The sequence below is a fragment of the Pipistrellus hanaki genome (assembly GCF_964339955.1).
Source record: "Pipistrellus hanaki genome assembly, chromosome: X".
NCBI classification, from domain to species: Eukaryota; Metazoa; Chordata; class Mammalia; order Chiroptera; family Vespertilionidae; genus Pipistrellus; species Pipistrellus hanaki.
This window is the reverse complement of record NC_140524.1, coordinates 13,083,592-13,110,288: the sequence shown is the minus strand read 5'-3', so window position 1 is coordinate 13,110,288 and position 26,697 is coordinate 13,083,592. Positions and strand designations below refer to the sequence as shown.

At 39.0% G+C, this 26,697-nt stretch overlaps 1 protein-coding gene and 1 pseudogene across 3 annotated transcripts in view; both read left to right on the top strand.

Annotated features, from left to right (window-relative positions):
• MTM1 (myotubularin 1) overlaps nt 1–26,697 on the top strand; it is a 105,831-nt gene that overhangs the window by 50,290 nt on the left and 28,844 nt on the right. For both annotated transcript variants that reach the window (XM_084871207.1, XM_084871206.1), the window contains exons 6-8: nt 2,153–2,254; nt 23,341–23,424; nt 25,584–25,733. In XM_084871207.1, the coding sequence (XP_084727333.1) occupies nt 2,153–2,254; nt 23,341–23,424; nt 25,584–25,733 (336 nt within the window). The remainder of the gene's footprint in view (nt 1–2,152; nt 2,255–23,340; nt 23,425–25,583; nt 25,734–26,697) is intronic.
• Nucleotides 15,625–16,588, top strand: LOC311615773 (MKI67 FHA domain-interacting nucleolar phosphoprotein-like; annotated as a pseudogene). The gene has a single exon. The product of its transcript is annotated as an MKI67 FHA domain-interacting nucleolar phosphoprotein-like (transcript).

Sequence of the window (26,697 nt, the reverse complement as noted above, 5' to 3'; positions counted from 1 at the left end):
TTGTTTAGCAACAGAAGCAAAGATGGCTCTGAATATGTGAATTATGACCACCCAGGTTGTATAGCCCCTGTTAACAAAAACAAAAACAAAACAAAAAAACAAAGCCAAACCATATCACCAAAAAGCCTTCTGTCTTGTTGCACACCTCATTCTCATTTACTCAGTTTAAAGACAATGTGCTATTTTGAAGTCAGCAGTGATGGTGTTATTTCTTTAGAAATACGTTCTATAAATGACACCTCAATAGATCAGCCATTCTGTGTTGTTGCAAAAGGGATGTGTTTACTTCCACTCATTTATTATAATGAGGTTTATTGCATCCCCATGTGACCCAGTTGTTAAAGAGGCCGAGGGTCAAACTACCACATTCTTATGCCACAAGGCTCTTTCCCAGGTGTGCTTCCCTAATGAGGCAGACTCTAAAGGAGACCAAATGGAACTTAACAGTATATGCCCATATTTCTCTTACAAATGTGGTGATCTGCCTTCTGTTAGTCATTTGCCTTTTCCACTTCAATTTTCTAGTTGGCAAGATGAGGTAGTAATTCTTCCTGTCCTTTAATTACATCTGCATCAGATGGGAAAAATAAGTCACTTGAATCACTTTTGCTTTGGCACATTGAAAGTAGTTGCTGGAATCACTGATAGATCAGAATAAATATTTATCCAGAAATGGTCTAATTTCTTGCTGAGTGGTTAAGAGAATGATGCTGCCCAATTATCATCTAATCCAAGGCTGTTAGGAAGAAAGTTCCTCGCAGCTCTTTGAGCCCTGAGACTTCTTATGATATACTTGCATCACGTGGCATACTCTTTAAAAGCATACCATCTTATTGAAATGAGTTGTTCTCCTTCTGCTTGACTAGTGTTTGGCATCATGAGCCAACAACTAATATTGCCATTTTCTTGAAATATGTTGTGAATCAGTTTTTGGATTTTATTCAGTTACATGTTTTTAAAAAAGAAAGTACAGTATCCTGGAGCTGCCAAGGCCCAGTAGATGCTATCTGAACACAGAATAATCTATCGTGGGTCATTCATTAGAGGTCTTAGAGTCTGGTTCTTTATACTTCCTTTTCTGTCATCCACATGTTGGATTATATAAGGCAAGGACTTTGCTGGTCCTTCACGTTGAAGACTTAGGAAGCTTTAAAAGTGCTCTTGAGATAATAAATTAAAAACTCTTTGAAAAACATGAAGCTGGTGACATCCAAAAGGGCAGGGACTGGATCTATCTCACTCATGCGTATATGTATCCCCAGAGTCCAGCATAGTGCCTTTTTCTGGTTGATAGTGCATGTAGGATACAATAGAATATTCTTAGTGTCATGATTGATTTATGAGACAACCTAAAAACTCGAGCTTTAAAAATAAGATAGAATGTTATTTTTCTGTATAATATAAATTGATACTTACGGGAGCTTATTCTGTTTAGATTTGATTTAAAGGAAGGTTTTAAAGAGATATGTAATAGAAGCTATCTTTAAAATATGGTTTAATCATTAATTTTTAGTTCCTGGAAGTATAGTCACTCCTAATATGGGGCAATATAGAACTCTGTGGTTATATAGAACTCTATAAAAGTAAAATCGTATAGCAAAATGTATCACATTACTTGTAAGAGGGTTTAAAATGCCAATCATTTCCTAATTTTTAAAAATAAGACTTTAAAAACAAAGAGTGAGGGAAAGAGCTTCTGTATTTAAATGACATGTTTGACAATTTTGAGATTATAATTTGATAGCAAACATACATTTGAAAAGTTCTATGAATAAAATACAGTTTTACATTTAAAAATATCCCAGAAACCAGTTAAAGTAGACAGACACAGTAGATGATATGCAAGGCAAGGTTTGATGCGTTTTTTTTGTGTGTGTGGTTTTTTGGTTTTTTTTTTGTAAAATGAATTTTAGCTCTGTCTTCTCTTTAGCACTAGTTGCTTTGATTTTACATTCATGATTACAATGGGAATATTTTCTGGGGTTCTTAAACTAGATATTCCAAAATATTATACAAAGCAATTTTCTTAGTAATCTAGATAAATTACCCTTTCAGGTAAGTGAATCTTCTACTCCTTAGTTGAATACAAGATTTTTAGCTAACAAATATGGCTTTATTTGAACTCTGATATGTCAAATTTCCTGCCCCTTAGGACATGAGAAATCTAAGGTTCGCATTGAAGCAAGAAGGCCACAGCAGAAGAGATATGTTTGAGATTCTCACGAGATACGCCTTTCCTCTGGCCCATAGTCTGGTAAATTCCAGGGTTCTCGGGTGTCACCTCTTTCATATACTGTCTGTGCTGCATTTTCCCATGTTATGTGTATGTGAGGGTATTTCTTAAACAGGATTGAACCATTCCCGGAGGTAGACGGCCTATGTGGGATGGTTCATCCCAAGTGATTGCATTTCTGGCCTGGAAGTGGATTAGAACTCCGAGTGAGCCTGGGAGCTTGACCTGGAGCAATTTATGCTCTCTCCCATCCCTGAGCATGCTCTGGGTCTTGGCCAGCCCTCTGTAACAGGCATGAAGCTGTGAAGTGGGCCATGGTGGCCATGTGATATGCCACACTATGAAGTCACGTCCCAAAGGTATTTTTCCTCAACTTGGGAGCTAAGAATGGATGCAATGTCAGGCTTTGGTGGCACCAGTTATAAAAGGGAACAAGTCCTCTGAGACTACATGTCATTTAAGCAAACCCACTTCTAAAATTCAGATACATTGTACAGGTAATGCAGGCAGTTGCTGAATAAGGCAGGCTCTTTTTTTTTTAATTAAAAAAAATTTTGAAGTTGACATAATTGCAGTTGTCCCCTGTGGGGATGACTGGATAAGGAAGGTGACGTGATTAGCTAAAGAACGATATGCATACCCCATGGACACAGACAGTAGTTCAGTGCAGACTTTATTTTTAAGGAGTGGCACTTTTTATGTCATTTGATAGCATTTAGTGTATATTTGGCAGGATAGACTTGTGTGTTTACTTATAATCTATGACTTTGTCTAAAACAAGATTCAGGATGTGTGTACTTGGAACTTTTCCTTTCTATTCACTAAACTGAATAATCTAATTTTGTTTTGACACATGACTGAAATAAAGCTTCCCATGCATCTTGCTCTTAAAACAATTTTATATTCTGCCTTGGTCTTCTTTCTTTCTTTCTTTCTTTCTTTCTTTCTTTCTTTCTTTCTTTCTTTCTTTCTTTCTTTCTTTCTTTCGTCATTATTTGCTTGCATATTCTTACCTCTCTCCTCTTGCTTAGTGCTAAACAGACTTGGAGGCAAACAACTTCTAAGGGGTAAACAAGGAAATAATTCTTTAAAAATGAAATACACACACACACACACACATATGTGATCAATATGTTGTCAGCTAGACTGAATGTAATGAAAGAAATCATTAAATAGAAGAACTACTTTGTAATGTAGCTCTTCTTCCTATGGCTTTTAGTTAATTGATTTATTTGCATAAAAGTATCAGATTTTTTTTTTCTAATGAGAAAAAGGCTTCTCTCTTCCCAGATTTCATCAGCAGTTGTTGCAGTCAAAGGAAATTCATGGTTGATAAAAAGGACAATTACACAAAGACTGTAGAAATCTAGAAGGATATGAAGTTCTCATCATGAGTCATGTTTTGATTATAGATTCAACTGTAATGCTTAAAACAAATTCAGTGATATCATAGAATTCAATACATTTTCAGCCTTTTCTCAGTTTTTTATTAAATATGTGATTTAAAAGATATTTCAATATTAAATATTTTTAACTATTAGGATAAAAATGTTTATGGTGGTGGGGATTGGTAAGTTATGTACACATATAATACCTTAATAAAAACAAAAGTTTATGGGACCGCATATTTGAAATTATTATGAAGGTGAGAATGTAAGTCTAATCCATGAAAATTAAGTTAGGGAAAGTGTTCTGGGTTTTACATATCTGGCCCTAAATTATCAGAAATTTAAAGAATGGCTCACATAAGTTTGAACAAACTGAGGCCCTGGCCCATCTATAAGATCCTGCTCTATTATTCACCCACTTTTTCTGGCATATTCTGCCTCTTTTAGGGTTTACTCCTCTTCAAATGTCAAGTATTGGGCCAGCTTTCCCCTAAACTACTGTCCCATCTCTCACTTCAATTTAGTCTTCTGGAAAGAATAGTCTGTATTTCTAGTTCATTCATTCCTCCAACCCATTCCAGTATCCAGCTTTATTGGAGGTACCTTCTTGGAACTCGTGGCCTTTTACTGGCCAAATATAGTGCCTCACTTCAGTCTTAATTCTGTTTTCTCTCCCCCAGGTATTCAACCATTTTGACCACCCTCTTGCAAGTTTTGGTTTTTGTGTTTCTCTACCATCTTGACTACTCCTTCCCAGTACCCACTGCTTCTGTCTTTTCCTTAAAAGTAAAAATATCATTAGTGGTCTCCTGTCAGCCCTCTTCTCATGTTACTTTCTTTGCCTTAATGGTTTCATTTAGTATCTCATAGCTTAAGCTGCCAAAGCTGTATGGGTGATTTCTAAATCTAGCCCTGACATTGGCCTTGAGTGAATCTAATAAGCCTAACTCTCAAGCATCTTCCTTTGGAAGTTCATGAGGATCACAAGCTCGTTACCTCTCTATCCTCTTTGCAGTTTGCCAAACCTGCTTTTGATCCTACATGTCCCTCAATTTGGATGATTCTCAGTTGTTCAGGTTCGAGAACTTGAAGTCAACTCTTCTATTCCTCCCCCGTCTTGCTTCTCATACCCACATCAGTTCCAAATCCCAATAGATTCTACTTATTAGTAACTCTCAAATATTTTTTATCCATTTCTACATATGCTTCCTAATTTATGTCATGCTTCCCAACGGGCTTTCCTTCTTTTAGTTTCTTCTCCTTTCAATTTATCTTCTACAATGCTGCCAGTTTTTTAAAAAACAACAACATATTTTTATTATTGATTTCAGAGAGGAAGGGAGAGGGAGAAAGAGATAAAAACATCAGTGATGAGAGAGAATAATTGATTGGCTGCCCCACACTGGGGATCAAGCCTGCAACTTGGGCATGTGTCCTGATCGGGAATCGAACCATGGCCTCCTTGCTCATAGCCTGGTGCTCAATCACTGAGCCACTCTGGCCTGGCAATGCTGCCAGTTTTGATCATGTCACTCTGTGTTCAACACTCCACAATACAAACTTCTCAGTGACTTCCCATGGCTTACACCTACACTCCAACCACATAGGACCACACTATACTTTTCTGGCATACATAGAACTTTCTGGACTTGGAGCCTTTCGTTTTCTGTCCTCTTCTTCTGCAGTCCTCTTGTCTCTTTAATGCCCACCCTCCAACATCTTACTCAATCGCAGGTCCTTTTTCCAAGTCATGTGCATTCACCTGATGGGAATTAATCTCACTATCTCACTTGTTAAACTTGGCAGGTCTTTCTATCACAGCACTTAATCTCAGTTTGCCTTATATAATAATTATGTAGTAATTGCCTGTCCTCCCTGCTATACTGTGAGCTTATCAAGGCAGGGATCAGCCTTTTTTATTTCTCTCTAATCTCAGCATGATGACTTCTGCATGGGAGTTGTATAATGATGGATTTTTTTTAATTAATCTTGGGTTTAATAGAAAATGAAGGGGAAATCTATTATAGGGAAACAAATTGGATGAATTTCTGGATGTTGCTGTTATTGGAATGGTTCACAGAGTGATATTTTGCCTTTTTAAAAATTTGTTCCAGGAATCTACTTCTTCCTTTAGGAAGTTAATAAAGTGACAAACTGGAGAAAAATGTGAACTGTATAAACGCTGTATTATTATTTACTTCTACCCAGTATACAAATTCTTATTATTTCAAATGTGAACTGAATTGCTCATTCAAAATTTTGGGAAATTAATTCCCCTGAGTTCTAACCACTAAAAGTCATTTTTAAAAAGTTAGATTGGACACCAAAATAATACAAAGTACAGATAAAAACAGACATGACATGACTTTTGGAATATCAGACCCTGCTATTCAAGTCAACTTGTGTAACTGTTTCACAAATCGAGTTCATTTCAAAGTACTGTTATGGGTAGTGTTGGGGAGCAATGATGGCAGGTGAGGATGAATGTACTACAGGATGATTGATACCTAGTACCATTCAGGGATGTGACAGAAGTGATATGACAAGCATGTATGGCCTCACTATAGTACAGTGTACATTTGATGCAGTAAGAGAAATGCAGAGGAAGTCCATTGAGAAGTTTCAGGATGAAGACAGCACATCCAATCCAGATTGAAAAAGACTGCATGGAATTGATAGGCATTGGGGTTGGGCCTTGAAGGATGGTTATCACTTTCAGTGGGTGAGGATGGTGGGAGAAGTAGAATTTAAAGCAGAGGTGATACCCTGACTCTTGATGTAGTAGAGGGAAAGCTAGAAGTGTTGCAAAGTGTTTGAGAGTAGCAAGTGAAGTTTGGCTGGAGTGTGGGGAAGAGGGGAAAATCTGAGGTCATCTAGTGGATATCTTTGGTAGAGTAAGGAGTTTGTACTTTGGGAAGTAGCAGAGACCACTGAATGTTTTCAGATAAATATTAGAACCAAATACAACGTCATGAAGAATAAATAGAGAAGAGAGCTCCTGAAGTCAGGAAGGGAAGTCAGAGGGCCAAGCAAGAGGTCCACAGTGCTGGACTAGGACATTGGTCTGAAGATGGCATCTGTATGCAGATTCTCAGTATTGTTTCTCATTTCACTGCCCATCTGAAAATTTTTAACTAGACCAGTGATCGCCAACCAGTGGTCCACGGACCACTGGTGGTTTGTGAGTTCTGAAAGATTAAAGCGACCGCTGATCTAGATAACCCACCCTGCAGGTTCTTCTCTCATCTCTCTAACCATTCACATTCACTTTGCTGGCTCCTTTCCAACCTTCACTCCCTACAAGCTGCAAAGAGTCAAAGACAGAGTGAAGTTTAAGATGATGATCATGGATGTGAGGTGATGTGGAGGGTCAAGGAGAGGAGAGAATCAGGAAGAGTCCTTCAGATTTTATGATTGCAAGCTCTCTGGGGACCAGATTCCTTAACTGGACTGCTTGAGATTGGGACCTTTCTTTCTTTGTATCTCCAGTGCCTAGTACAGTGTCTGGCATACATTTGTTGGACTTTTTTGAATCCAGGAAAATAATCTGAGTGGAGGATACAGAAGACAGTTTGTAGGGGTTTAAAGAGAGAGTATGGCCCAGCTGGCATGGCTTAGTAATTGATCATCAACTTATGAACCAGGAGGTCATGGTTCGATTCCTGGTCAAGGCACATGCCCAGGTTTCCAGCTTGATCCCAGAATGGGGCATGCAGGAGGCAGCTGATTGATGATTCTCTCTCATTGAAGTTTCTATCTCCCTCTACCTTCCTCTCTGAAATAAATAAAAAATAAAAATTTAAAAATAAATAAATGAAAATAGAGAATAGGTAGTTTTATAAAAAGTAATGGTAGCAGCAGAGGGAAGGTGTTTTCCTTAGAGTCTGAGAGAGGTGAATGAATATATTTGTGGGCACATCTTTTTAAGGCAACAGAGAGAAGGGATCCTTTCTTGAGCTGTATCCTGGGGAAGGAAGAGGGGGATGGGATTAAGCCCAGTTTGTAGGGCAGTTTTGGAAAGAAGGGACAATTGTTCCTCTGAGACAGGAGGGAAAGGAAAGTTTCCAAACTGCCACAGTGGGGAATGCGAGAGTTTGCCAAAAAGGGATTTCCTGGAAGCGTAATCTAAGCCTGATTGCATTGAACAATACAAAAGGCCCTGCTTGAAAAAATATCACTTTGTTGATATCATTGAAACTGTTCAATCAGCTGCAGATTATCTTAGTGACTTTTATTGGTATTTGAAGTCAGAAGTAAACTTGCTGTTGTATGCATGCAATAGTATCTGGAGGCCAAGAAAGGTGGGTTCCAAATCCAGCCGTGGGTTGAGTAGTGTCTGAGTGGGCTTTTTTCTTTCAGACCACTCCTTTGGCTCTCTTGCCTCCTGCCCCATTGGTATTTTCACCACCCAGTGTACTCATGTTGGGATTTAAACTTTTAATTTAACTTGAGCAGCTTAACCACCCAGAATCAACCCCAAACCATTAACTTGATTGTTTTTCTATTATGTCAATCCAGTAAGACGTGAAAATTGTTTAGATAACATTTTCTATTGCAGCTAAAGAATGTATTTTCTTGCTTTATTCTGGCTTTGCTTTTTAAGATGCATTGTAACTCGATACTAGTTCTGGGTAAGTTTGTATGATAAGACATGTGGCAATGCTTCTGATACTATGGTAATTTTTTTCAATGGTAGGAGCAGAAATTGGGTATGTAGGAACAGAGCCTGATAGTGCTACAGAAAAATTAAAGTCTGATTGTTGAGGTGGTATGTTCAATGCCAGAGTTTCTCCTTATTGATTTACTAGAGGCCCGGTGCATGAAATTAGTGCATGGGTGTGGTCCTAGGCCTGGCCGACGATTGAAGCACGAGCGTCTGGTGTGGAAGGGCAGATTCCTGCTGACCTCTGGGCCCTGGGCAGCCCCTGGGCCCCCGGACCCCCCTCCCCCTGAACCTCCCTCCACCTGTCACTGTGCCTGAGCCCCCACGTGTATTTGTGGTGAGTGTGGCTAGATGCCGCAGGCCAGGACGCAGTGTGGGCCTCTGGGCTGTCCAGCAGCGCTGCTTGGAAACTGGGTAGGAAATGTGCTCCTGGCTGGCTTCACAGACCAGCTCCTGTGCAAACACACAGGGAGCCCGACTGGCCCCTGTGGTCCTGGTGCCTGCAGCCTGGCTCACCCGGAAAAGGCTGTGTGCATGCAGGGTGGGCTCCCCGCTGGGACCCAACACCTGAGTGCAGGGGTGGCGCACAGGGTGGGGGTGGGGGGGTGCGGGGGGGTGTCCCCCCTGATGTGCGAGCCCTGGCATTCCAGGGAAGGGTAGCAGACGGAGTTAGAGTGAGCTCAGCAGATACCCCACATTCTCACCACACTTCTGTCCCCATTACCCCCGCCCCCAGGTAGCTGGTGAGAGGTTTTAGCTCCCTGCCCAGGCGCCATGGGAAGTTGGTTGCTGCCTCCTGGTGGTCAGTGCACATCATTGTGAGCCGTCAAACTCCCAGTCTCCCAATCAAACTCCTGGTTGAATAACTGCCTGAGGGGACATTTTGCATATTAGGCTTTTCTTATATAGGATTGTTTGCTCATTTTTACTCAGTCACAGGTAATATAAATATTGGATGAGTTTTGTTTTGTTTTTTTAAAAAAAAAAAAAAAACCACTGTGAATCCCAATCTATTATTGAATTATGAAGATAATTTACTAGATTGAAACCAGCATTTTAAATGGAATAGAAGAGAAAACACTAGTAGCATAATACATAATATGGATAAATATGGTTTCTTGAAATGTTTCTGACAGCTATCTCTGTATATGTATTGATATGTCTGGGTCATGGTATAAAGTGCATGGCTCTCAATCATATTCTAGAAATTTTAAAAAGTAGTTTTAGCTAATTGTAGAATGAGTAGAATAAAATGTACTTTAATTAGCATTAATAAAGTCACTTAAATTGATCTTTACAGCTATAGGCATGCATGGAATTTCTTGAATTTTGTTTAGGTACAGGGCTTGAATTTATGACTGAACTCATGGGATGGAGACTCATATAAAGGAAGTGTAGAGCTAGAAGAAATGGAACCTGAGACCCGGCTGCCAGGCTCTCAGCAGCTACTGATGAGAGAGGCCCAGTGAGGTGACCTGTCTGCAGAGCCCTTTTGGTATGTGGTTCTGAACACATGCCATGGAGTCTAACAGCCTGTGTCTGAATTTGGCTCAGTCATTTACATACTTGGTGACATTGAAAGTCACATAATATTTATGTGCTTTAGTGTTCTTGTCTGTAAAATGCTTACAACCGTGCCTGGCATGCAGTAAGTGTCCAGTAAATGTCAGCTGTTCTGTTATTAGCAAACCATTTCCCCAGAGGGTACATTTCCCCAACACACTTATTAAAAAAGATGTAAGAGTGAAACGTTGATCAGCTACCTCCTGCACACCCCCAAACAGGGATCGAGCCTACAACCTGGGCATGTTCCCTGACAAGCAACCTCTAAGTACACAGAATGATGCTCAACCAACTGAGCCACATTGGCTAGGGCCCCAAAAGTAATTATGATCATATGTGAGATACTCGAAGCTCTTTAAAAGAAAGATTCTATATAGCTAAAGATAAGTATTTTTATTAACAAACTAGAGGCCCAGTGCATGAAATTCATGCACTCGGCTGCGGGGGAGTCCCTCCGGCCAGCCTGCACCCTCTCACAGTCCAGTAGCCCTTGGAGATGTCAAACTGACGACTTAAGGCCTGCTCCCCGTGGGACATCCTTAGCGCTGCTGTGGAGGCGGGAGAGGCTCCTGCCATCACCATTGTGCTTACCAGCCGTGAGCCCAGCTTCTGGCCGATCAGCGCCCCCCCTGTGGGAGCGCATTGACCACCGGGGGCAGGTCCTGCATTGAGCATCTGCCCCCTGGTGGTCAATGTGTGTCATAGTGACTGGTCATTCTGCCATTCGGTCGATTTACATATTAGCCTCCTAATATGTATTATTGGCTGTACCTCAATAAAGGGTTGATTGAAAGTCTTAAATTTCAGAGTATTAAATCCAGAAAACATTTTAACTATAAATGTGAAACATGAGCAGCAGTAATATATAATAAACAATCCTTCAGAAATAGTTTTTCATTTTTTTAAATATCCACTTTGATCCTACACAGGCCTACTGCTTTTAGGGGTAACACAGCTCATTGAGTTTGTGTTTCTGCACTTAACACTTTTCTGTGCCATTCTAGATTAAGCTCTTGGCATCACACTATTTCCTACTTGTTGTTATTCTATGAGCAGTCATATAGTTGCAAAGTTTTTTGGGGTGTGTGTGTGAAATTGACCTTAGTATGAGCAGTAGAATTGGCATAGGAGAGAAGACTCCTCTCTGGCTCTGATTTCTAGAGAGAAGCAGCTGGCTTACAAGACCTATTCTGTGGAGACTAGCAGCCTTCCATGACTAGTGGCATAGTGCTTTTTGAGTGTATCCAGAGATTGATAGTACATCTTTGAAACATCAACATCTTTGAGACTAGGGCCCATCTGCATTTGTAGGTGGTAGTTACTGCTGCCTTGGGTTTTCATAGTCTTTGCTGTTTATTTATTTTGGCCTAGCATTGGTAAGCCACATCAAACCCTGTCATATGGCTTAAGTACTGTACCATTTCTATCTTTTGTCTTCTCTTGATCTACCCCACTTGTGATTGCTTGTAAAACTAATCACATAAAACTTTCTAAAGTGTGTTATGAGGAGTGCATCTTTTTTGATCATTCGAATGAGAGATAAGTGATCCCACAAATAGAGAATAAAGAACACAGGGTACTTTTCCGTGTGACTTCACTTTTTAGTTCAAAAATGGGGACATTTTTACAAATTGTTTTGAGATTTCAAATCAGACTGAAATGTAGTGGGTTCTTACTTTTTAGGCCAATTACAGAATTAGTAGATAAAACTAAATAGTTTATTTTTCAGGTGGGAATTGAAATAAAAAGTAACATTGCATACACACACACACACACACACACACACACACACACAGCTGATTTTTAGCCTAGATGTAGCCTTGGTAGTGAAGTATGTCTTAGTTCTCTATTTTCTTTATAGCCAGGACATTTTCTTCTTGAATAAACAGTAATCTTGGCTAATTGAGGGTCTAATCATACTACTAAATCTCTTCCCTTCCTGTCTTCTGCGAGACTTGGCCCTCTTCTTTTCATCTCTTTCCTCACTGTCTTCTCCTGCCCAGCCTTTGGATGTACTCAGTTTTTCTCCCCACTCCCCCACCTCCTGGAACAGGGGTCCAGCTGGACCACCCCCTACATTACCATCCAAGTTCAGAAGCAGGACATTTACTGCTTGCCTACAAATCTTCAGCAGCCACTCACTTCACAACTCATTGTCCCACTCTTCACTCTCCCACTCTTTTGAAAGGTAAAAGCCAATGTGCTTCTCTTGCTCTGTGCATTCCTGTTTGTAGTAAGTGCTTGGCTTCTGAGTATTTATTCCTCCCTAGCCAGCTCATTAGTGCATTTTATTAAAAAAAAAGGTTTCTGTTTTATTCAGCATTTTTAGGTGTTTTCAGCAGAAGTCTCAGTTAGGGTATCTAGACCCATCATGCTTCTAGACACCTCTCCCTGTAGCTTCTGACACCTGAGTCTCCTGGCCTGCCTACATCTCTAGTTTATTTTCTTCTTTTTAAATATTTTTTATTAATAAGGTATTATATATGTGTCCTTATCTCCCCCCCGTTACTGCCCAACCCCCCACTCATGCCCTCACCACCCTGGTGTCTGTGTCCTTTGGTTAGGTTTATATGCATGCATACAAGTCCTTTGATTGATCTCTTCCCCTTACCCACACCTTCCCCTACCTACCATCTGAGGTTTGATGGTCTGATTGATTCTTCTCTGTCTCCTCATCATTTTGTCCAGTGATTCCTTATTTATAGTAAGGCCTTAGTGTTTGTTGAATGAATATACTAATGTCAATAGAGTGAATGAATGGGAAATCAGCAGCAACCAAGTTATAATAAGAATATTCTGTCTAGAAAGGGCATTTATTCAATAAGCATTTACTTTAAATTTTTTTAAATAGATAATGTATGTCTATGATGGAAATTTCAGCAAGTATAAACAGATATTGTTATAGACTGAATGTTTGTGTTTACTCCCCCAAAATTATATGTTGGACCCCTAATCCCCAGGTTCAGTGATTCACTAGGAGAACTCATAGGACTCAGCATGTATTCACAAGTATGAGTTATTTGTAGCAAAAGGAAAAGTCACATGGGGTGAAGTCTAAGGGGAACCAGGCATGAGTTTCCAGAGTCCTCTTCCAGTGGTCTTGCAGGATACACTTAATTACCTGAGCAACAAGTTGTGACAACACTCAGTACCTAGGGTTTTCATTGTGGGTTGTTCACGTAGACACCCTCTGCCTAGTCGTAGGGGTGTCGAACTCAATCAGAGAAGGGGCCAAAATCTAAAATCCAGCCTAAATCGCGGGCCGAATGGTTTACTGAACAGTCATAAACTGACAATGTCATAAACTGACAGCGGAGTGCAGTGATGACAGCGCGGTGCGGGCCACATTGCAAGGCCTGACGGGCTGGATTTGGCCCGCGGGCCTTGTGTTTGACACATGTGGCCTAGTGCATACTAACATTTCAGACTCTCAGAAAGAAAGCAGGGGTTCAGCATAAAATACAGTTCAGGTACCATAAACCACTCTTAACAGTTAGGGAATGTTGAGAACTCTCCCAAAACCCAGGTTTCCAGATGCCAGCCAAGGGTCAACCATACAAGCAGGACTTAAGGAGAGCAATCTAAGACCTGCTAGGTTAACTCTTGCCTGAACACTTTCTTTTATAGCTTCTGAGTTTTATATCCAAGTTAAGAAGGTTTTCCTTGCTCAGAGTTATCAAAGAATTCCTCTAATACTTTCATTTCTTATTTAAAATGTAAATGTTTGATCAACTTGGAATTTACTTGGGGTTACTGCATAAGGTATGGATTTAACTCTTTTGTATCCTGTTGTTGTCATATCATTTGTAGACTAATTTACTGATTTAAAATATCACATTTGTCACATAATATTCCTCTGCATATTTAGTTAGGCCTGGGGAGCTGATCCTACATATCCCCAAGGAGCACAGTTTTCCTAGGTGACATGGACAGACAAATGTATACAACATAGATTCATACATGCAGGGTGTCAGGGGAGCAAAAAGTACGGTTGGTATTGAAGGCTTCCTGGAGGAAGCAAATACTGAAAGATGAGTAGGAGGATAGGCCAGGAATAAATGGACATAGCAAATTGCAGAAACAGTATGTGCAAATGAAAAGAGGCCAGACACAGGCTGGACCTGCATATAGGTTGGTATCTGGGGTCAGTGTGCATGTAGGTGTAGAAAAAAGAAATGGTGCTGGAATGGAAGGCTGGGTGAAAATTTGCAGAACCTAACATACCATACCAAGAAACTTTGATTTTTATCTGAAGGTGTAGGGAGCCATTACCATGTTTTAAGCAGAAAAGTGCCATGATTTGATTTATATTTCAAAAACATTACATGGGCTGCAGCATGCAGAGTGGATAGAAGGGGGCAGGAGAATATTTCTAAAGATGGTTGTTAGTCACCTAAGTGTGTGATGATTAGGACTTAAATGGGGCAATGGAAAGGGACAGAAGAGAATAGAGTTGAGAAAGATCTAGGTCAGACCAGTAGAATTTGTTGATTGAAGTCATTTGACAGTACTGAAGGAAATGGGATGATAGGGAAGATTCCAACTTTGATAACCAGGTTGATGGTGGGGCCAGTGGTTGAGATGTGGAATATGGAAAGGGAGTACCAGAAGAGGAAGAGGTGACGAGTTCTATTTTAGATATGATGTCACATATCCATCTATGGCAGTGGTCTGCAAACTCATTAGTCAACAGAGCCAAATATCAATAGGACAAGGATTGAATTTCTTTTGAGAGCCAAATTTTTTAAACTTAAACTTCTTCTAATGCCACTTCTTCAAAATAGACTTGCCCAGGCCATAGTATTTTGTGGAAGAGCCACACTCAAGGAGCCAAAGAGCCGCATGTGGCTCATGAGCCGCAGTTTGCCGACCACGAATCTAGGGGACAACTAATTGTAGATATAGATATCTAGAAGATTGGTATCTACAAAGATGTGGAGCTCTGGCTTGGAGAGAGCTGCATTTAGTAGGGCTAGATGTGATCATTGGCATTTTCATAAATGTGACCAGAATTACCTGGCGAGAAAATTAGAGTGAGAAGAGAGCGGTACATCGGGCAAACCCTGAGAAATGTCAGCCTGAAATGATTATGATTGTGATAGGTGGTAAGGACTGCTATTTTTTCAAAATGTTTTCAAATGACATTTTAAATGTACTTTTGTGGTCCTTTCTTGAATAAATGAATATCTATCTATATATATGTATGAAGGTAGTGGTGACCCAGGAATATTAAACCATTTTCCCCAGGGAAAGTGGTAGAAATAGGATAAGGATAATTATTTATGCAAACAAAGTATAAATGGTAATTTATGTGCTAGTTGAGTTTGACCTATGAGACTTTTGTCCATTTTGGGGATACAGTTATTTTTTTATGCAGTTATATGAATTAACTTACAGAGTCAAATCATGTGAAATAGGCTGAAATCACTGTCCAGCGTGAAGATGTTGCTTGGAATTATAATCTTTGTTAAGTTTTAGTATTTCCTATGATTCTTCCTTAAAATTTTTGGTATTTCCTTTCAACTTTAATGAAAGCTTTTTTCCTTATATAAAGATAGTCTTATTTTTCAAGTATAATGTAAAAGATGAAAATGAGGTCATTTTTACCTTGCTACACCCTTTCATGGTACATTGAAGCTTTCTATAAAGACAGATGTCTTCAATTTCAGAAATCAAATTAGAAAAAAATTCTCACTTAAATTCCTGTTCAAAGATTGCAAAATTCTATCAGGAAAGAAGTATTTAGTGAGTGGTCCCCTGAATTTTTAAGGCCAGATATTCAGAGTTGCTATTTATTTTTGGCATAAAAAGGGTCTGCTCTGGAGCTCTATGGCTCGAATGCTGTCAGCATGGTGGTCTCCGTAGGCCCAGCCCAGCTGCTCCTGTCCCTGAACCCGCAGGAGGATGCCAAGTTTCACAAGGAGATAGCTCAGGACCACCAGAGCTCAACTTAGAAACAGAATCAAGAAAAAGGAAAACTTACTCCTGGGGTAATTTATGTGGGCCACCTACCTCCAGCACTTTACGAAACCCAGATCTGAGCATATTTCTCCCAGTTTGGCACTGTTATGAGATTCAGGCTGTCCAGAAGCAAAAGGACTGGAAATAGCAGAGGCTATGCCTTCATGGAATTTGAATCTGAAAATGTTGCCAAGGTAGTTGCTAAAACAATGAACAACTACCTTTTTGGTGAAAGACTCTTGAAGTGATATTTTATGTCACCTGAGAAAGTACACGAGGAAGTTTTTAGAGAGTGGCATCTTCCATTTAAGAATCCCCGTCTTATCCAGCAGTGAAACGGTATAATCAGAACCAGACACTTCTTGAAAGGCTGCGGATGGAGGAGCGATTTAAAAATAAAAAATTACTCAGGAAGAGACTAAGAAGGGAATTAATTATTAAAGAAGGGAATTAATTATTATTTTCCTTCATTGATTTTACATAAAAAGGAGAAAAACAATGCTTTAAACACTGACCTTCAGAAATCCAAAAATAGACAAGCTTTACCTAAGAAGAAGAAGACTTCAGCCATTCCTAAAACTCCTGAGGAGACTGTGGTTAGCCAGGGCCCTACACCACTTTGTACACCAACATTTTTAGATAAACAAAAATTTGAAGTGGCTGAAATGAATGATGATGAAGATAATGAAATCATTTTCAAACATCCCTTATCTGGCATAAAAGAACAAACACAAGAGACTAAAACACCTACCCAGTCAAGGGGGAAAAAATGAAGAAAAAGCAATCGTGATTCTGAACGTATTATGAATAACTAGAGACCTGGTGCATGAAAATTCATGCACTGGAGTAGGGGGAACCCCTCAGCCCAGCCTATCCCCTCTCACAGTCCGGGAGCCCTCAGGGGCAGGAGGTAACCAGCAACCGGGAAGGCAATGCCCCCATCGCACCTCTGCTGCTGCCACTGCCAGCAGTACAAGCTTCTGCTGGCCCTGGTTACCTGAGCCTCAGGCAGCCCTGGGTGGCTAGGCAGCCGCCATCCAAGGCTTTCCTGTGTCTAGGGCCAGCCCTGTGGGGCTGGGGAGCTGAGGGGACTGGGGGCTCCAGAGGCAGGTGCCCCAGTGAGGTTGAGGGGATTGGGAGCCACTATCTGTGGCTATTGGTGCCGCCATCTTTGAGGGCATAGCAGCCAATTAGCATTTCCCCCCTTATTGGCTGTGGGTGCCACCATCTTTGTGACTGCATGAAGGTCAGTTAGCATATTCCCTCTTTATTAGATAGGATACTTCTGGAAAATGTGATTTTATTATGAGGGCTGTGTATAGGAAGAAATACGGTTCAAGTCAATAATAAGAGGAATTGGTGCATATATCCTTTCTGATTGGTGTTCCTGTTTCTTGGAATATATTCCTAGAAGTGGGATCACTGGGTCAAACGGGAGTTCCATTTTTAGTTTTTTGAGGAAACTCCATACTCTTCTCCACAGTAGCTGCACCAATCTGCATTCCCACCAGTAATACAATTTACCATAGCTAAGATTTGGAAACAGCCTAAGTGCCCATCAGCAGATGAGTTAATTAAAAAATTGTGGTACATCTACACAATGAAATACTATGCTGCAGTAAAAAAGAAGGAGTTCTTACCATTTGCAACAGCATGGATGGAACTGGAGAGCATTATGCTAAGCGAAATAAGTCAGCCAGAGAAAGAGAAATATCACATGATCTAACTCATTTGTGGAATATAATGATCAACATAAACTGATGAACAAAAACAGATCCAGAGACAGAGAAACATCAGTCAGACCATCAAACCTCAGAGGGAAGGTAGGGGAAGGTGGGGGTAAGGGGAAGAGATCAACCAAAGGACTTGTATGCATGCATATAAGCATAACCAATGGGCACAGACACCAGGATGGTGAGGACATGAGTGGGGGGGGGGGGCAATGGGAGGATAAGGACACATATGTAATACCTTTATCAATAAAGAAAAAAAATTGGCTTGCCTGCCCCAGCTGAAACACAAGTGCCCACACCACCCATCAGGAGCCAGGCCCGCCGCCTCTCTGCCCCAGTCTCTTTCAGTTTTCTTCCCAAATTCATACCTGTCTTTAGTGACTCTGTCTGTATAAAAGGGTCACCATTAATTGAAGATTTAAATAGTAAACTGCAGTGTTTTTTAAATAAAGAAAATAAAACCTTGGGGGCAGGGGGGAAGGGGTCTGCTTTTCCTAAAAATTATATCCATCAATGACCATTCCACTGCATGGTGGAAACTCCATTTGAAAGCACTGTTAAATCTACAGGTTTATCAAGTTATTGCCCTGAATACTATGAAAATGATTTTCCTCTGTAACTGTATTCCTTTTGGATGATATTTAATTTCTATAAATCTGTTAAACATCCAGTTCTGAGATAACACATCACATATGTTTGGGGGAAGAAGCTGTCTGGGAGGGGGCTTCATGAGTCTAGGAATTCTGATTTGGTGACAGACAGCCCTCCTTCCTCAAAGAAGGGCACTCATGAATTGCTTATCATTTATAGCTTCTACTCAATAAAAATAAATCTAATCTAGATGTGCTTTAAGCAAGTTGATGCATCTTTATTTAAAATAATGGCTAATTAAGTGAAAGCCAAAATCTGTTGTTTTTTCAGACTATTTCCTCCCCTCCTCCAACAAGACACAACAGTAATAAATGTAGCTAAATTAAAATGACAAGTTACATTCTCTTTGTTAGAGCTGTTTTTATCCCTGGGTTGAATTGGAGATTTATCTCAACTTTGTCCTTTAACATTTTTCAAATATTGCATTGTGCTGTTTTTTATACTGGAAAAATGAACATGATTGTTGTGGGTTGTTGTTTGTTTGTTTTTTAAGTCTCCGTGCATGGTATCTCTTAACTAGAAGGAATCTGAATTGGTTAAATGTCCAAATACTAATATAGAACCAAATAAAAGAAGACCCATTCACTTGAAGCTAGGGGTAAGACTTGAGAGTATATGTTTTCTGATTTCAGTTTCCTGATTTAGATATTGTGCTCTAGTTATGTAAGATGTTCATATTGGGGAGGTTGTGTGAAGGGTGCCTAGGATTTCCCTATACATTTCTTTTCAAATTCTTGTAAATTTACAATTATTTCAAATAATTTTTTAACAATATATATTTTTTTATTGATTTCAGAGAGGAAGGGAGAGGGAAAAAAGTATAGAAACAACACTGATGAGAGAGAATCATTGATTGACTGCCTCCTGCTCCCACACTGAGGATCAAGCCTGTAATATGAACAATGTGCCCTGCCTGGGAATCAGACCACAACCTCCTGGTTCATAGGTAGATGCTCAACCACTTAACCATGCCAGCTGAGCTAAAATAATTTTTAAAAAGTAAACATCCCCTCCCCTGTAATACCTTGACCACACAGAACCCTTAGACTGTCCTACTAAGTGTTCTGGTGTATTCCACATGAACCTTTAGGATCAGGGCGATCACCCCCTAGAGATTGTGGTTCAGAGGGGGTGAGGTGGGGCACAGGCATTGACTGATAACTTGGGAAACTGCTCAACCAGTGAATCTGAGAGAGCGCCGAGGTGAAGGACCAGGCCCTAGAAGAAAGCCACGAGGCCTTCCAGAACCATCAACTGGAAGCTAACACTTTTCTGCTCTGAGGTCTCACTAAAGCTGGGACTGAACCATTTTTGAGTTGTGAATAGGCCATAAAATGAAACTGATGTTGGTTGGGTTCATGGAATGGACTTCATTATCAGTCTTCTAGAACCAGTTCTGTCCATGGGACTTCGATTTCCCAAAGAAAGGCTCCAAACTCACCCAAGGTTACTTAAGGATAATGTCAATCTGCTAACAAAGCACTAAAAGACTCAGCGCCTTACAAATGTATTATCTGTAAGAGGAAGAAAAAGAGACAGTTAAAAACCTTGACATGTAATCCATTCTTTTAGGTTTTAACAGTTTTTAGTCAGGAACTTTAATTAGACTTATAAAAAGTTACCACTTGTAAGGAATTTTGTACTTGTTAATAATGAGGTACAGAGGAATAGGATTTGTTATTCTTGCTTTAGTGGCTAGTAGTTTTTATTTTTTAAAATAATTCACATTTTTGTTACTCTATTTGAGAGCTTATGTTTTAAAATTCTTGCTTTGTTCTCTTATTTAAATCTTTAAGGGAGAAAAGATAAAAATTAAAATGTCTGGGAAGTTCTGGTATGTTTAACTTTTTAAAATTGTGGTCCTTTTAGATTGCTTCAGTAGAGCCAAGTAATTTATAAACAACTTAGTTTTTAAAGAAAAATACAATGTGAACACTAACAAGTAATGCTTTTTAAAAATATATTTTCTTGTATTTGTAAGTTAATTTATTTGGGAGGTTAGAATGTTGGTTTAAGCTCTTGGACTTTTCCACCAGAAGCTCCACTTCAATATTAGATGTGTTGCTGTATATTTCATGACAAGAAATACATGGAATTTTCCTGAAATATTTGAAGTCTGACTCTTAGTATCAAAATTGGCGTAGGAGCTGTTTCCATCATAGAGTTCTCATAGTCACATTTCAGGGATAAAGAATGCCAGTTCCTTGACTCATCCTATATATCTGGACGTCACTCAGAACAGGAAGTGTCATTCTAGAACAATGTCTTGAGAAAGGCTACCTGATATGTTCCTACATGAGGACATTGTAGCATTCTCATATTAATGACAATTTTTAAAATATCACTTGTATTCAGAGTTCTCTTAAGTCAAACATATTAAAGAAAATATGGAGATGATTTTTGTTTGGGATATATAGCCTTTATCTTCTGATAGTAACAGTCTGGTAAACTTATATTACACTTACCAGTGATTTTGATGTAAGATAAAAGAACATATTTGAAGAAAAAGGGAGTTGCTTTATTATTAATGATTGAGAAATAGTAATTTACATTGAAAATGCTGCTGGTTAAATGCTGAAATTTACATTGAAAATGCTTCTGACAAGTCAAAAAATATTGCATTAATTCAGGGGTCTTCAAACTACGGCCCGCGGGCCACATGCGGCCCGCAGAGGAGTCTGATCCGGCCCGCCAGGTTTTTTGGGCAGTGAGCGCAGCCGAGGTGTTACAGTAGGAATTAGTAGTTCATATAGTCCGGCCCTCCAGCTCTCTGAGGGACCGTGATCTGGCCCCCACTTTAAAAAGTTTGAGGACCCCTGATACACATGATGATTTTTCTGGAGAGAAAGCTTTATCTTACCTTTGAGTTAGCAATTTTATTCTTCGTTTTTGAAAGGCCAATGTATTCACTTGAGCTTTATGGGAAAGATGCATATAACTAAAACCAAACAAACAAACAAAACTAACAAAACCATGTTGAGATCAGGAACTTATTTCAAAAAAGCATATCCTAGGTTTTCTTCTGAAGCAAGTGACAGTACAGCCTTATGTCTCAAACCATCTGTTATCCACAGTATGTCAACAACATTGCAATATTAAGTATTTACCTGTGCCATGTCCTGACCAGTGTAGTATCTGGCGCTCAGATGTCACAAAGAGAATACTTAGATACGTTCTATAGATTCTATTTTTGGATAAAGAAGTTCACTATACATATTAGTGCTCTTTTCACCAAAAGTCCCATTATCTTGTTTTTCCCAGTGGTACTGAATAATTAAGTATTGCTGTGGATGCAATGTTAAGGTAATGCCTCAAAGAATTGCTTAGCTATATCAGCACCATTACTAATGTGTTTTCGACATGCTATCTATCACACAATACTCAGCACTTAGGCCTAGCACTGCCTGAGTTAAGACCTGCTGAGGGTGCCATGTCCTTTGGAAATTTCAAGAAGACAGTCTGGAGAGCATGTTCTTGACTAGTTTTCATTTCAAACCTTTTGCTACTTAAATACAGTAAACTATTACTGCTAAATGATATTTTCCCAGAAATTCTCTGTAATGCATGGGAGGGATTGCTTGCATTCAAAGTTGTGGACTATAACAGAAAATGGGTGAGAAGGAAGATACATGGAGGAAAAGTGCCCAGACTTGGTTCCCTTAGAGAACGTAGTTGTTCAGGGTCTATATAAGGCTTCACATTTTCATTCGGTCAATAAATATGTACTAGTGTCCTGCCTACAATGGGCCAGACACTATTCCAATTACTTGGGATGCAGGATGTGAACACAAATGTCTACCTTCATGGAACCCATGTTTTAGGGGAGGGAACGATAGAGGTCCAAAAGTAAAGAAATAAGTAATTATATTATAATATATCAAATGGTCATAAAGCGTAGGGGGAAATAACAGGGGTACAGTTGTAGAGGTAGCATATTTATTTTCTACAGGGTGTCAGAGAGTCTCATTGATTAAGGTTACATTTGAACAGTGATATGAAAAAAGTAGCAGGGGGGAACCCATGAAGATAAAGGATTTCAAAGGCAGCTGGAACAGCAGGCACAAAAGCCCAGAGGTTGGTAAGAGCCTGATGCTTTACAGGGGCATCACTGGAAGCCAGTGTGGCTAGAGAAGGGGGAGCATAAAAACGTGTCAGGGGATGTGGTCAGGTGGTGGACAGCCATATAAACCATTGAAAGTACTTACACTTTAACTCCAAGCAAGATAGAAAGCCAACTCTTACTCTGACTTTAGAAGTAAAGATTAAAGCAAGGGATCAGTTAGGAGGTTATTACAATGATCCATGTGGACAATGGTGGAGGTTGAAACCAGGGTGGTTAACAAGGAGTTGATGAGGCTAATAAGGTTTTTGGCTCAATCAACTAGAAGGATGGGGCTGTCATCTGCTGAAATGAGGAGGTTGTGGGAGGAGCAGGATTACATGTGTTAACCCAAAGTCTTCCAGACGCCTTTTAGGCAGTCTGGAGTTGTGGAGTGGGAACCTGGATAGCTAAGTCTGGGAATCAGAGTAGTGGCTAGAGAGTGATAGATATTTAGGAATTGCTTAGGGTATGGATAGTATTAGAAGCCATGAAACTCATCAATATGGACTCCTCAATAGTGAGCCTAAGTAGAAAAGAGATGAGCGATCTGAATCCTGGTATTTCATAGACATCAGGGCTTTGATTCAGAATTCACAAAGAACATTTAATTAAGAATTTCCCTAATGTCCTGTCTTTTAAAAAATAATAAACATGTCATTGTTCCCTTTTGAGCTGGTTGCACTTTTTAATAATCATTTTTAAATTTCATTTCACATTTTTGGTGACTTATCTGATTGATGTCTAATACTATTTAAAATTAGTAGGCATTTTCTGGTCTGAAAAATCTGGTTTTTGTGGAACATCATTTAAAAATAATAATTAAGAGAGATGTCCATGGCCATAAAAATTAAGGTCTCAAAAGTAATTACTGAAGACAAAAGGTAGTATAATTTGAGTATGATTTTTTCACTATTATTTATTTATTGGAAGTTTCAGGTTTGGCTGTGATTTTATAGTAGGAAAATCTGGTGAAAAAGGATGTAGTATTAATATATAATTTGTTTCTTCACACTGAACTTTAAATTCTTTTTGTTTGCCTTTTCTAGCCAATATTTGCATTTTTAAATGAAGAAAAGTTTAACGTGGATGGATGGATGGTTTATAATCCAGTTGAAGAATACAGAAGGCAGGTAAGCTAATAGGTACTGTGGCATGTAGTGAATCTGAGTCAGGCATGGTGACAATATGTCACCAGGCATGCTATTTGAGGATCAATAACATCCTTGCCAAAGATGTTTTTAATGTCAGTGGTATAATATAGCTTATTCTGTCTATTTATCCCATCGCCATATTCAAGTTGCATTGAAGGCTGGCTGGCTAAGTTCTGTTTCTTTCCCTTACATGAAGAATATCAGTTATATGTTGGTCATGAAATAAAGCAAATACTTGTAGTCTAAAATAGTCAAACCTCTAATAGCTTCCTATTTAGGAGTTGATGTCGCTATATATTTGTATATTTGGAAGCCTAACTATTAATGACAGGTTTCAATGATATACATTCTGGTTTGTAGATTCAAATTAATTAGAACTATTTTCCTATAATAACGTCTTTTCCCAGAAAGCTTTGATGAATATATGTTAGAATTTCCCTTTAATGCTTTCTTATGTAAATATCACCTACATGCATATTTATTTGCTGTAGTAAAGGCAAGAGGCTTGGAATAATGTTGGATGTTCAGGAACAAAGGTCTCTTGTGGCATGTTTGTGAAGAAGATCCTGTGCATGTTATGTAACAAGAGCCAAAATAGACCTCTAGTATAACCAAATCTATAGCACAGCTAGGAATTTTGTGATGGAAGTTTTCATAATTATCATTCTAAAACTTCTTAAAATAATTGGAAAATTTTGTTGAATGACCTTTGAGAATCAATTCAAGCCAGTTGTGTTATGTGTAGAGGCAGTGAAGGTAAAGTAAAATGCAGAACTCTAGACTTGAGACAAAAACATCTAGCCACCACCTCTACTAAGGACCTCATTTGATTTCCATTTAGTCTTGATCAGTGGTGTGTGTATTCATAGGCAGATCCAATGCTCAAAAATGGCGGTATAGGAGTTTATCTCTAGAGCACACATATGAGGAAGTATGTGCTATTGCTTCTAGAAATCAGCTTTAGACTATTCTTTTCAAAGTCTGTGTATACCTCTCATTTTAGTAACCTTTGTTCTGGATCGGTTATTGAGGCAGAAGAAGAACTATTCAAACATTTTGCATGGTTTGGAGATCTCTGTAGTATTAAGTATAAAACATTTGTGCCTTATTTTAAGAGTGTTATTGACAATATTAAGACATTTTAAGATCAAAGCTTCTAGATTGAAACAAAACAGTTCCTGTTTTTAAGATTGCATGCATATATGAACTGTTGAAGGTATTTTGTTCCAGACTGCCATTTCATTCCATCTTTTTTTCTTATAACTTTCTGATGGGACTTGTAACTTTCTAATTGGACTCAGCATCAGACTCACCTGTTTGGTCCGTGGTCTATAGGACCAGACCTAAAGAAAAGGTACAATGTCTGTCCCCAAACCAAGCACCCACATAGCTTACTTTTGTGTCTGTATCTGTGTATTTGTGAGTATGGGGAGAGAATATTCCACCACCTCTGGCTCTTGTTCACAATAGATAAAATTTGATGGGTAGATGATAGGGTGGGAAGTATCTTCCATAGCTCCCTGTGCAGTCTGTGTAGACTGCAAATTACTCTGTTTCTCACACAACCTATATGCCAATCACCAATCCAAAACAACCTGATTGAAAAAACTCTTAGGAGGTGGCGAAATGAGCTTCCCCAAGAGGGGTTTTCATTTACTTCCCCTCTGCGACTTTCTTCATATACTTAGCCTCTTTCTACTGTGGAGCAGACTGAAACATTTACTATGTTTTGAGTAGGGAAAGGGAGTTGCCTGATCTCTTTTCTATCCTCAATCAGACACAGAGTACAGGATATACTTTTTCTAGGTTGGGGGGATACATGGGTAGGGAATGAACTTGCATTTATCTTTATTTTACTAGTAGTAAAGAATAGTTTGACATGAAATAAAGGAAGAGCTCAAAATCAAGAGAATCTTTATTTACCAATGACAGTTTAGAACTTTGGAAACCACCAGTGTTTGTCTTGTGTTCTTATGTTGTCTGGATTATTGATTTGGCTCCCTTATTATAAATCAGTAGACTGTCACTACACTGTGGTCAAAGATGCATTTGCAAATTCTGAATGAAGAAAGGAGACTCAAGGCTAATGCAGAGATGAAGTCATGCAGTACTTACTTGGACTTCCTTTTTTCCTGCAGGGCTTGCCCAATCACCACTGGAGAATAACTTTTATTAATAAGTGCTATGAACTGTGTGACACTTACCCTCCTCTCTTGGTGGTTCCATTTCGTGCCACAGATGAAGATCTAAAGAGAGTTGCAACTTTCAGATCCCGAAATCGAATTCCAGTGAGTATGCAATTAATGTTGTTTTTTCAGAGTGCCTTTTATTCCACAAGAACAATAGTGAAGTAATTCAGAGAAACACTCTAGGATTTCAATCCAACAAGTAATTGTCAAGTGCCTTTTGAGTGCATAACACCAGGCTAATGGGGAAAATAAGAAAGACAACACCTGCCTTCCAAGAGCTCACCATAAATAATGGGGAATAAACACAAGTAATTCTTATTCAAGGGAGGGTACAAATACTACTATCATATGTAAACCAAGTGCTAGATGGATGGAAAGACAGTAGGACAGGGTCTTTGTGGTTTTCATCTTTGTAGTACAATACCTGATATATGATAGGCTCTTGATAAATGTCAGCTGGGCCATGCTGGAAACAAGGTACTATCTTATGTTATAGAGCATTTAAGTATAGGTTTTTATGTATATTCACCTTTATTAGGATGTGCTTATCCTCAATATATTTGCAAGTTGCCTTAATATCATTTGCAAACTGGATCCAAGTACAGATTACTTCAAACTTATACTTATAGTATCATGGGACCTAGTTCCCAAAGTTTCCTTTGCTTCTTAAATATATTTTTAACTATTTATTGTTTAAAGTATTACATATAGCATTCCATGTGTCTCCTTTTTTCCTCATTGGCCACTCCTAACCCAAAGAACATGCCCTCACCCCTGCTTCTTAAATATGTATATACAAGTCACACTGTCTTCTGTGTACATAAATTTTATTGACTAAAATTTTAGAGAATGTTTTCCCTTCTGTTAATTTTCAGGGCTTGTCATAATAGTAAGTACATTGTTTTGTTTTGGTTTAAAAACAAGGTTGAAGAAATTAAGGTTTAATGCCAAGTCTAGATAATTTTATTCTTAAAAGGACATTTGTGTGAAATGTTTGTATACTGTCAAAAAATAATTGCAACTTTTAAAATTCACTTGGTTCTCTAGTTATGAGTGTCTGTTC